At 44.6% G+C, this 12,931-nt stretch overlaps 2 protein-coding genes across 5 annotated transcripts in view; one reads left to right on the forward strand and one right to left on the reverse strand.

Moving 5' to 3' along the window:
* Nucleotides 1-4,201, reverse strand: part of LOC147014784 (uncharacterized) — a 30,361-nt gene extending 26,160 nt beyond the window's left edge. Inside the window, exons 1-2 of one of the 2 annotated variants that reach the window (XR_015050908.1) lie at nt 3,865-4,201; nt 1,745-1,837 (exon numbers count right to left, since the gene is read on the reverse strand). Coding sequence is in view for 1 of the 2 variants with exons in the window: in XM_085853046.1 (XP_085709172.1) it covers nt 1,745-1,837; nt 3,865-4,020 (249 nt within the window). In the remaining variant the exon portion in view is untranslated. The remainder of the gene's footprint in view (nt 1-1,744; nt 1,838-3,864) is intronic. The other variant, XM_085853046.1, reaches the window with a different exon arrangement.
* Nucleotides 1-9,383, forward strand: part of SHTN1 (shootin 1) — a 101,255-nt gene extending 91,872 nt beyond the window's left edge. For all 3 annotated transcript variants that reach the window (XM_085853043.1, XM_085853041.1, XM_085853042.1), the window contains exon 15: nt 8,821-9,383. In XM_085853043.1, the coding sequence (XP_085709169.1) occupies nt 8,821-8,900 (80 nt within the window). In that variant the 3' untranslated portion in view covers nt 8,901-9,383. The remainder of the gene's footprint in view (nt 1-8,820) is intronic.
* The last annotated feature ends 3,548 nt before the right edge of the window (nt 9,384-12,931 follow it).

Here is a 12,931-nt window from a genome sequence, read left to right on the forward strand (position 1 = left end):
CACTAATTCTCAATACACACCGTGCTGGACCAATGAAAGAAAGTGACAAACGAGCTGGTAGATTGAACAATTGGGGGGGTTTATTTATAATGGAGCAGGGGAACACAGAGAGCAGAGTTATCACAAATAAAATAAATATCTGCTGTTCTTCCTCTGCTCCAATCGGTTCATCTGACCACATGCTTGTTAAAGTAGACATCTTTATTTACAAGGAACGAAAAGCACTTAACAGTTTCTACTTACAGGATGGTGCCACGCGCGTACACGCACGCACACGAAATGGACCCCATAGGCCTATTTTCGGTCCTCAGCCCAGGAGGGAAAGGCGAGCTGGGGGACCAGAGCCTGGCCAGGGTATTTTCCCGCCTCGTGCAGTCACACAGACTCCAAACCACCACGGTGAGCCTCGAACCGACGACCCGAAGTCCACGGCCCACCATCGAGACCAAGCCACCACGACCGCAGACCGCTCGAACCACGACCACCACTGTGAGCCCCTCAAAGGACCGCAGACTGCTCGAACCACGACCACCACTGTTGCAGTCCTCTCGTCTTTTCTATCACACCTCTTGAGGTCGGAGCGATTTCTTCTTTCGCCACTCGCCTCCCGATTGGATGGTGCATCTCAGGGGGTGTGTCAAGGCATCTCGGAAGCCCGCCCCCGAAGAGACTCCGTCGTACCTTTCGGCACGCTGGCCTCCCATTGGCTGGAGGAAACGTTCCATGCCCTTCCTCGAGGCGAAGCCTTGATCTGAGGCGATGGAGGCTCCGCCCACGCCTTCAGCCAAAAATGCAATGGCGACCGGGTTGAGAGGGACGGTGCCACTGTTGTTGTTGTTGTAGTTGATGTATAAATCCTGACTATAAAATAACTCACAGCACACACACCAAATTCCCATTAGACATAGGGGATGGATTCCAACTATAAACACATACTTATCGAAATAACTGAACTATGGGATTGTTGTCTGTTTGTGTGTAAAAGGCTGACAGATCCGTAACAATATCATTCTGTCGGTTTGTCCACCGTCTATTAACGTCCTTACAATTTGTGCAAGGGTAAACCAACATTTCCGAATGTCCTCGTCCTAGATGCATGTACAAGCTCCTCCACACAAGACTGGCACTTAATGGTGGTCATTGAAAAAGAAAAAAAAAAAATCAACACATTCCAACATGAATGACCACAAAAGGAACATAAGGAGTCGGTGACATCCCTGGGGAAAAAAATTAATTAATTTTAAAAAAGACGTTGGAAGGGGGGTGGGGTGGGGTGGGGGAGAGATATGGGACAAACACTTCTGCGATAAATAAACGAGTTGAAAATCCTTCCGATTCTCTGCACGGCCCAATCAATAACAAGTGGGAAATGATTGCCCACAACGGTAGAGTACTGAACATGAGGCTATCCTGTTTGGGGAATTCCGGCCATCCAACGTGCCATGGGACAAGCAGAAGATTGAACAGAAAAACTGATCAAATTGCCATCCCTTCCTCCTTCCTTCCATACAAATAAATTAGCAAAACTAATCTCTTTCTTGCAGGCCGAATGACCAAGGGGCAATCGACGACAAACAATGGAAGAGCGGGGTAGTGACAGCTCGCTTAACCAACAACGACAGAGACAAAAGCCTTTCAGGCAACACCAGAGCAGGAAAAGGAAAACAAAGTCAGAAATTTGAATTGAAACGTAGTTGTAGTTCGATGTGTTTGAGCGCGGTGCTGTGTGCGCAGACGCCCTCACCTCATGTTCCCTTTTGAGTTCGACCTTCGCTTCATGCTGGTTCTGTACGGGTTCACATTCCAGCTGGGATAACAGCACGGGATTGCACTCCAGCTGGGATAACAGCAACATAACAAATGAAACCCTTCCCAAGAATTCATTTCAAAAAAACCATTTCACTCTTTCCATACTCGTCGTCATGGAAGCTTTTTTTTTCAGGAAAACCCTGAATGAGAAACAATTAACAGCAGCAGCAACAGTAGGAAAACAACACTTTCAAAATTCATCCCAAAAGCAGGAAAAGCGACTTTACAACACATTGTTGTGGTTGTTCAAACACACGTGTGCAATCACAGTCATTGCTCGGAGCATGATTAACAGCACACCAAAGTACAGTGTACAGAGCAAGTCAATTTTTCATTTATACATTACGGGACAAATGAAAGTTTGAAGTTAGGGTGTATAAAGCACTGAAGCAATACTCTCGTGGATTAAAACCATCTGGTTCACCGTATGGCACTGTACACGAGATCCAACAACCTGGTGCACAGCAAGTACTGTAGTCAAAGTTAAAAAAAATCTGGTTCACGGCACTACTATAACTTGTCTGGGATTCACAAAAACGTGGTGTTTGGTGCAGTGCTGAGTTTGAATAAATCTCCGAACAAAATCTGCTTTGATCCACTGAAATAATCAGCACATCCAATGGACTGCACACTGTACACGAGGCACACAACCTATGGACTGCACACTGTACACGAGGCACACAACCCAAGGACTGCACACTGTACACGAGGCACACATCCAATGGACTGCACACTGTACACGAGGCACACATCCAATGGACTGCACACTGTACACGAGGCACACATCCAATGGACTGCACACTGTACACATCCAATGGACTGCACACTGTACACATCCAATGGACTGCACACTGTACACATCCAATGGACTGCACACTGTACACATCCAATGGACTGCACACTGTACACGAGGCACACATCCAATGGACTGCACACTGTACACGAGGCACACATCCAATGGACTGCACACTGTACACGAGGCACACATCCAATGGACTGCACACTGTACACGAGGCACACATCCAATGGACTGCACACTGTACACGAGGCACACATCCAATGGACTGCACACTGTACACGAGGCACACATCCAATGGACTGCACACTGTAGACGAGGCACACATCCAATGGACTGCACACTGTACACGAGGAACACATCCAATGGACTGCACACTGTACACGAGGAACACAACCTATGGACTGCACACTGTACACGAGGCACACAACCAATGGACTGTACACGAGGAACACAACCTATGGACTGCACACTGTACACGAGGCACACAACCTATGGACTGCACACTGTACACAAGGTGTACATCCAATGGACTGCATACTGTACACAAGGAACACATCCCATGGACTGCACACTGTACACGAGGAACACATCCAATGGACTGCACACTGTACACGAGGAACACATCCAATGGACTGCACACTGTACACGAGGAACACATCCAATGGACTGCACACTGTACACAAGGTGTACATCCAATGGACTGCACACGAGGAGCACACCCAACGGACTGCACACTGTACACAAGGTGTACATCCAATGGACTGCACACGAGGAGCACACCCAACGGACTGCACACTGTACACAAGGTGTACATCCAATGGACTGCACACGAGGAGCACACCCAACAGGCTACATACTGGACATGAGGAACACACCCAACAGACCGCACACTACAAGAGAAGCACACCCAACGGACCGAACACTGTACACGAGGTGGACATCCATACCTAACATAATGTATGTGAATGAGAAACCTTGCGAGTTACTACAACTACAAAGAAGGCTCCAGTAACTACCAATCAGGAGCACAAGAAGGCACACTGTACATATTGTTACACTGTACGCATCGTTACACTGTACACGAGGCGCACATCCAACGGACTGCACACTGTACGCATCGTTACACTGTACACAGCATGTCCAGCTCGGGTCCGTTTCCAGGTGTAGTTGAGCACGTCGCCCTGGAATGGCGCCTTTTTACCCCGTGACGGTGTTGTACACCGGACAGGGAGGGTCATCGAGCCAAGAACGCTGACCTTGTACTCCTCCTTGATGGCCGTTCCATGGCGATCCTGTTCCGGTGATTGGAAAAGCCTGGCGTGCTCGCGGAGCCTCCGCCTGAGCGTGGTCCGTGGAATTGGGATGCTCGGGTCTCGCAGGTATTGCTTATAAGGTCCGCGCCTTTTGATCATGTTCCGACACCGAATCCAAGGCACCGAGGCGAGACCGAGGTCCGGCGAGCACCGTTTAGTCCCTCGGAGGGGTCGGTGCCGTAACTGTACTTGCCAAGAAGACAATTTATTCGCTTTTCCTCCACGGGGCCTGTCCGCGACCGCCAGCGCTTTGTCGAACGGCGCCGCCCGTTGATTGGTGCGTGGCGGGCGGACGGCAAGTCGGAAGGTAAAACCCGATTTACCTGAAAAGCTAACACGAGCCAATTACGTATTATTACTGCTCCGTCGATGGAATCGTTTTACGTGAGGAACAATGAGCTGAAATGAGGATAATAACAATAATTATAATTTATACACATTCCGCTTGTTCCCTCAGGTGGCGGCTCGGGAGGCGCCTTGTGACATGGACGTGTAAATTAATATCGCCGTTTACTCGCGCACACACTTGCGCTTCCGAATCCCTGAATTACATGGTGACGGGGTTTATTTCGAGAGAAGCAAATAATGGGACGCTACCTGAAGTTCTTTGGCAAGGTGGGCGAGTGAACCTTACACCTGAGATATTTCTTTACATTCCGCTTCGCTGCGTACGTAATAAATAGATTGACCGAGGTTGATTCCGGAATTGTTTGCTTCCTCGACGTGAAGCTCTGACGTTGATTCTTCTCTGTTGCAGACGATGACGCACATGGCCGTTGGTTTCGTCTTCATCTACACCGCATTACATTTTTGTACGGGTTTTTCAAACACAATCTTCATCAACAGTTCTTTGTTTTTTTTAAATTTATTTCTCAACTTGTAACCTTTTCAAAACCGATGCTCCTCGTGTATTTATATTTATATTAAATTTATATATACTAGTGCATGCCCAGACGTGCGTGGCCGTACGTGAAAAAAAATTGTGACGTCATAGCACCGTGTCCTGTCATTGGTTGACAAATAAATGGCCGTAATTTGGGAACCACTTGTCCGATTAATATCAAACCTTGAAAAGCCACATACTCAGGTCCCCAGAAATATTCCTGGCAAGTTTCAATTAGATTGGACCAGTGGTTGTCGAGAAACGGCGGTCGCAGACACATAGAGATTACTGGAATTATCGATACTAACGAGTACGTGCCCGTAAAAAATAAATAAATAAATGAATAAATAAATATTCAAACCACGAGCAAGAAACAACAACCACACAGGCCATTTCTTCGCTCTCGTGTGCCCGTCCGTGCGTGGCCCAGAAGTTCGCATATCGCAGTTACAATTATTCACAATTTAGTTTTAATGGCCAATTATTCAATTAGCGCCAATGTATTTTGCCTTTTCGCAATGTCGTCGCAAGGAAAAACAAAAAGAGAAGAGAGAGAAAAAAATTTACTTCCTGGTTCGGAGCACACCAGCTCACTCTGATGTTACCGAAATTTATACACCGTCTAATATTAAAACAATCATAACTTGGGGCATAGTGTTTATCTAAAAATGCACATAAGAAATCGAAAAATTATTAGAATACACAAAGTCATCACTCTCCGGAAGCCCATACGTTGTAACCCGTAATGGGGAACGCGGCTGAGCTTCCCTTCCCCCATCGGCCACGCCCACACAACAACGTGTCTTGTCATTGGTTTGGTAAATAAATGGCCATAACTTGGGAAGCACTTGTCCGATTAATATCAAACCTTGAAAAGGCACATCCTCAGGTCCCCAGCAATATACCTGGCAAGTTTCAATTAGATCGGACCAGTGGTTGTCAAGAAACAGTGGTCACAGACACACACATAGAAACACACACACACACACACACACACACACACACACACACACACACACACACACACACACACACACACACACACACACACACACACACACACACACTGCTAGAATTATAGATATATATTTATTTATATATTATAATATATTATTTTTTTAATAATATATATTAATTTATTTAGGTCATGACTCGGATAAGTCCGATAAGTTTTAATATATTATTTATATTAAAACAAATATTTATATTACAAACACTGCCCAAGTGCCCCCTCCTCCCCCCTTTTAAAAATGTAATTGAAGCTTAATGATATTGCACACGAGTGTAATTAGGTCTCCCGCCCAAGGTGGATGGAGGTTGTTTTCACCCTTGTCTGTGAGCAGGATGTCTTGACAAGTTATGGGCAGGTTTGAACGAAATTTGGTGGTTCGGTTGCGTTTGGTATCACACTGATCGGCCGGATCTGCATGATCCGTACCTTAACTAATGCCTAATCAATTTGTCCTTTGCACCTCAACAACTTTTCCACCAAGTTTTCGCTGAATCCGTCCGTTACTGTTTTTGAGATATTGTGCTCTCAACACAAACAAACAATCAGGGGTGAAAACGTAACCTCTGTCCACTTTCGGTGGCGGAGGTAATGATTCTTCAAACGTTCAAGTTCTTATCATCCTCTCTTCCAGTATCCATCTCATCGGTTTTAAACAGCAGAGAATGCCTCATTCACTTCATTAGAGAGCAGCTCCCTCCCTTGTTAAAACACATAAATTCCACAAAAATGCAGGTTCTAGTTCCTATCAATCAATTTCCTCAAGGCTTTGGATCAAATTTCGAATTTCAATGCACACAAATAAGTGTCAGTGTGTCAGTGTGTCTCCTCCATAACTCCAAAACCATAAAACCTATCAGCCTGAAACTTTGCTTGCACACGAAAAAAAAACTCGAAGGAAGTGCAAGAGTGAAAATTGGGTGTTTGGGTTAATTAAAACACCCTTTTTGAAGATAATTAACGGCATTACTTAATTATATCCTTCATCAGGTGATCCTCGGCCGCCTCGCTCTCTGGGATCTTAAGGCGTTTCCTAGGTAACCTCGCTGGGGTCTAAAGCCGCCATGTTTTTTGGCCTGCTCAACCATGCCTTGACTTGGAACAGGCCGCAACGATTTCTTTATGATAAAGTTTTTTTTGCACCTTCCTCATTCATATTATTGAATGCCTGTTCATCATAGCTACGAATCGCTGTGTACATCGCTTTTGTAAGTTCGATAAGTTTTCAAATTTGGAGCTTAGTGCGATTTCATGCATTATGAGATCGATTTTCCACAATCTACACTCTCGGACTGATTAAAGAACATCATCAAAATGTTACTTCAGTTTTGAGGATTGCATATCGTACGGACTAAATGAGTGTCGAAATCTGTTGTCAAATCTGATAATTTAAAGAAATAACGAGTATTATAACTAAGCCGATATGTACCTATTTACTTTAAGTAAGCAAGGCTGTGTTCCCTCCTTCTCCATATACTGTATACACAAGAAAAATGTGAAATTTCCAAAGCATTAAACTTATCTTTTTGAACTGTTTGGAGAATTACTATTGAGTGAGCAAAAAATTTCGGAACGTAACAAAATTAACAAGCTTCATTGAGCTATATGATTTAATGCGTTTACTCCAAGACCTCACGCCCTGTCCCCCAGAGGGACTGCTTATCCATAGTGTCTGCCAGATCCGTGACTATATTTTCGGAGGTTTTGTGAGGTGTTCTACAGGGAATCAAAGCAAATCTGGTGAAAAATGGACGTTTAAAAAATAAAAAAGGTGTAACGTTTGCTCAAACCCCGAACCAATGTACCACGTGACGCATGCCCAGACGAGCAGGCAACATGGCGGATTATCTGCGAAATGTATTTCACAGGTGATTGAACTTTGCGGTCTCCAGGGTTGTTCTGCATTAAGCAGCAACTCTTTTGTGGATAAAGTCATTATTTGAATGAATTCATTTTATTTCATAAACTGATGGTGTGTGGTGAAGACCTGCTTTAAAGTGAAAGGGATCCTATATGATATGCAGTGACAGCCTGGCCAACCATTCCTTATCAACCATTTAATTGGAGTGTTTGCATGAGTGCTGAAGCCACTTGCTGAACGCCTTACATTCGATTAGCGGGACCGTGCTACGTCCTGAGCGAGTCGTTCACTCACTGTGGACGCTTTTGCCTGCTCCGTCACCCTGAGCGAGTGCTTCGTGCTCCGTCACCCTGAGCGAGTGCTTCGTGCTCCGTCACCCTGAGCGAGTGCTTCGTGCTCCGTCACCCTGAGCGAGTGCTTCGTGCTCCGTCACCCTGAGCGAGTGCTTCGTGCTCCGTCACCCTGAGCGAGTGCTTCGTGCTCCGTCACCCTGAGCGAGTGCTTCGTGCTCTGTCACCAAGTTGTGAAATAACATCCGATTTCCGAGCCGTTTGCCGTATTAAAGCGTTTTATAAATTACCGAGCCAAATTTTTATTTTCCACCTGTCACACACAGCTGTTTATAAAGATTTGGTATTTGCTCGTCAGAAATATCACGACAATTGGATCTTATAAAAAGTTCCTCAACACTTATTTATTATATACCCTTCCGTGTAGCTGTCATGCCACTCATACCGCCCCACCCCTCTCTTTCTCTCAGCGTCTTGTATTCTTGGCATTGTGATCCACTTGTTTGAAGTGCAATTAAATTTTTTGCTGCAAACAAAACATTTTCTCATTAATTTTTTTTTTCCAGGAATTCTGGCCAAAGTATTATATATCTTGTTCTGAATATCTTCGTCCCCACTAAATCGACCATTTCCTGCAACTTTTATTTTAGGACGTTTGTTCTTTTTGAAAATTTGCCCCCTGCCCCCACCCCATGAAAAAAAGTGAAAATGGTGTGTGTATTCACACACACACACACACACACACACACACACACACACACACACACACACACACACACACACACACACACACACACACACACACACACACTCACTAACAAACCTTGTGTTTTATATTTAATTTTTGTAATTTCAGTGAGAAACGATGACTTTGAGAGCAAGGTTTCATCACTCCCACCGAACGACCAGAAACCGAGCCTCTTTTCCAAGAAATGATCCATCATGATCGTGTATTGTGTACTGTTTATAGATGTAAAACTCACTGTGGTTGGATTGTCAGAAAAAGATGTGATTGACTTAAACAAACAAAAAAAATGACGTGTGGTTTAGTGACAATCAAAAGTGTTCAATTCTACATGAAACGTTTCCATGTGAACTTGGGGGTCATGGTTGATAATATGTGCTTTGCAATCGAGAAAATAGGAGCGTTTGTATTTTGGAATGGTAACTCTTGCACATGCTCCACAGCAGGGACACTGTTATGGGTTTTCATCGGGTTCAGAGATTAATCTGACTGTAACTGACTTTGCCTTTTATGCTTCACTAACTTACACCGGAACACTAAGTGGCATGTCTGTGTCCAGAGAAAAATAGATTTAAACACCTGAGATGATTGTCATGTCAAAGTTCATATACAGTTGTAAAATGAATGGAAAATAAAAAGAGTCCATCCTTCTTGAATAAAGACAAAAGATCCTGTTTGATGAACTTTACCTCTGTCACTGAAAGTGGATGAAGGGGATGTTTTCACACCTGTTTGCTTGTCTGTGAGCAGGATGTCTCAGAATTGTGGAAAATTTAGACAAAACTTGGTGGGTCAAAAAACAGACAAAAGCAGACAAAAAAACAAAACTCCTCTCATCCTTGAGCTTGCCAACAATCCAGCTTCGGCTGGGATGGTACCATTCTCCAGGATTTAAGCTGCAACTTCAGAGTTGCTACAACAAGCCTGTGGTCGGTGTTGTGGAACTGAGCACTCCGGTAAACCCTGCAGTTCTGGATCATCATCCAGCGACCATCACTGAGCACATGGTCAATCTCCTTTGTCACACCACCAGCGTCGGAATACCAAGTCCAGCGATGAGCCTGTGGGCGCTGAAACCATGAACCAGCCACCCTAAGTCCATGACTTCTTGCAAAGTCAAGGAACTTAGTGCTATTCTGGTTCACAGTTTCAGACCCATGGGGACCAACACACGTCTCATAACCATCCCTATCAGTTCCAGTCGATGCATTGAAATCCCCCAAGATGAGAAGAGTTTTTCCTGGGGCACTGATCAACCACAGACTCGAGCGTGGCATAGAATGCGTCCTTCATGGTGAGGTCACTCGCCTCAGTCGGAGCATAAACAGAGACCAGGGAAACGGCACCCAGGAAGTGACAAATCCTTCCTCTCATAATACACTCGGTGACCGGCTTTACCTCAGTGATCATTGGAGTCAGCTTATTGGACACTGCAACAGCAACTCCTTGGGCGTGGTAACCATCAGAGCAACCAGACCAATAGTAGGTGTAATCACCTGCCATGATCTCGTCACTTTCCGGTCTCTGAACCTCAGAGAGAGCTGCAATACCGATGTTCAAACGCTGGAGCTCAGATAACAGTGACAGGTGATCATCCTCTCTTAGAGATAGGACATTCCAGGCACCCACCCGAAGGGACCATCTCAGGTTAACCCAAGGAGACCGCCGTCTGGTGGACAACACCTTAGCACCACTCTGCCACACACCACCACAACCTGACCCAGGATGCTTACCACGTGCTTTTCCTCCTATCATTAAGGAATGGGGGTCCCGAAGGCTTTGCCCCAATCTCATCATCCGGTGAGCTGCCCTGCGAAGGGCAGCAGCACAGGAGGTTAATCCCATGGAGTGGATTTTCAGTTTTCTTTGCGTTTGTGGGTTTTGCAGAATGAAGTGTTTTACGGCAGCCTGAGTGCAAATCCTGCCACCAACCTCCTAATAATAAGTAACCCAACTGCAGGAGGACGTCCGCAGACACAGTTGGGCACTAGATATGGATGGCCGTTGGCTCACAAGGAGCTCCTCCGCCCTTTGATAGGTTTTGTTTTTAATCCTGCTGGGTGTCCATATCCAAACACCCTCCTCATCAGAAAACCTGGTGGGGGAGACGGTTTAGTCGCTGACAACCCGGTCATGGAACAGGTTAGTACAGGTTAACATGGTAACTGGAGCAAGTCACAGATCTGATCTGACCTGATCTACCGAGTGCCGTTCTCATTTGTCAAATGTAAGGAGAAATAGTTGCAAATTTAAGTCTGCAAATGTGATGTTATATCCATCCATCCTTTTCTCACCCCATCATGGGTAATAAAAACTGCATCTTATGATGGAGCAAATGTACACGGTTACATGTGTATATTTGTGACCACATCTTCTTCTTTTTCAAATTTATTTAACAAATATTGCCATGGTGATAAAGCGAACCGAAGAAGCACATTCGTGACTTACCTGTATTCATCAGCGATAAAAAAAATTTGTGTTCCATTCACTTGATTAATCAAGATATGGGAAAAAGAAGATATACGGACGTCAACACCCAGCCGGAAATCCAAGGAAAGCGGTGTGTTGGGGGCACGTCTGCTCTGTACGGCTGGCAGTTCGACTTTCCCGTCAAGTTTTTGATATTGTGTTCTCTTTGCCGTCCGGCTCGAACTAATGATTTAAAATAAATATAAATTAGTGTCGAGTTCCTTTTTATTGATATACTAGACAACCCGTGAACCGGTTGGGTTCCCGTTGTGACAGCGGTTGATGAAAAAAATCATTTCAAGAAAAAAAAAAAGATAGCTCCAGTGAACTATACCGCTGAGGTTGTTTGCATTGATCAAATAATCCCGAAGAGTACTTGACTGAATGGGGAATTGATTGTTTAATTATTTTTTTGTTGCCCGATTTTAATGAAACTTGATACTGCACACCGCAAGTGAATGGTGAGTAAGGCGGGCCGAAAATTTTTGCATTATCTTGTACCGTTTTGGCTGTATTTCGGGAACATACATATATATATATATATATATATATATATATATATATATATATATATATATATATATATATATATACACAAGATGATGGTTTTAGTTATATATAGATGTTGGGTTCTGACTTCTGATTTACAGTATACAGTATAAGGACGTCCCTTCCTCTTCTTCCCTCAACCATACCCAGCATGGTTGAATTCTTCAAACTTTTGTGTTCTACATGAATGATGTGTCCAAAGTAGAAGTTTCTTTTTTAGCATCAGTGATGCTAATGTACATGGTCCAATTTCTTCAACCACTGATTTGTTTGTTCTTCTTGCAGTCCATGGGATTTTTAGCTTTTGTCTCCAACAAAAGATTTCAAAACTTAATCTTCCTTTCTTTCCTTTTCATTGCCTACAACCCACATCCATACATTGCACCTGGAGGGCTGACAGGATGGCATAGAGGAATGCGCACACATCTCTAAGCTGTCTCGCAGGTGATCGGATCCCGACCCAGCTGTAAACTGCCATTGGTGTTGCACGGCAGGGTGATTCATCAATGTGTGTGCCGTCCTTTGGATGGACGTTAATATGCGTCCCGTCTGCCAGCATTTGTTGGTTGACGTAAAAGATCCCACGGTGTCCTTCGCAAAGAATAGGTTCTTCTTCTTGCGTATGGCAGTTTAGCCGCCGGGTACCTATCATTTTGTTGTGGCGTGACTGTGCCGCTGATGCTGTGCCCTTATACCAGTACACAAGCACTCATTTCACCGACCTGGGAGGGATGACAGGCCGAGTCAACCCCACTTGATGTTAATTCAGTAGCCAATGGGGCTCGAACTCAGTACCCTGAGATACCAAGCCAGCCACCCTGACCACGAAGCCAACACCAGGTTGCAAAGAGTCGGTGAGCTATCTTTCGCCAGTTCCATGAATAAATTACAAATTCCTTCCCGAACTAGCAGGGGTCACTACACAGCAGCACAGCCACATCCTCAGCCAATGATGTTACCCAGCAACCTTGTGCTGCATGTGAATGAAGAAGAATTATTACAACTGAAATGCTGGATCATTCACCAGCCTCCTCTTCGTTTGTCTTTCCAGGTCTTTGTGAATTCTGACATTGCTGTTCTCTCCAACGCTAATCGTCTATTCATTTCTCATCACAAGAGATAAATGCTTTAATCTTTTTTAAAAAACGTTTTTTCTCTCTCTTTGTACGTTAAAACATTAATGGAAGGCACAATGAATACTCGT

Source organism: Eptatretus burgeri, chromosome 13 (assembly GCF_056783735.1).
Source record: "Eptatretus burgeri isolate ZD-2024b chromosome 13, Ebu_testis_v1, whole genome shotgun sequence".
NCBI lineage: Eukaryota > Metazoa > Chordata > Myxini > Myxiniformes > Myxinidae > Eptatretus > Eptatretus burgeri.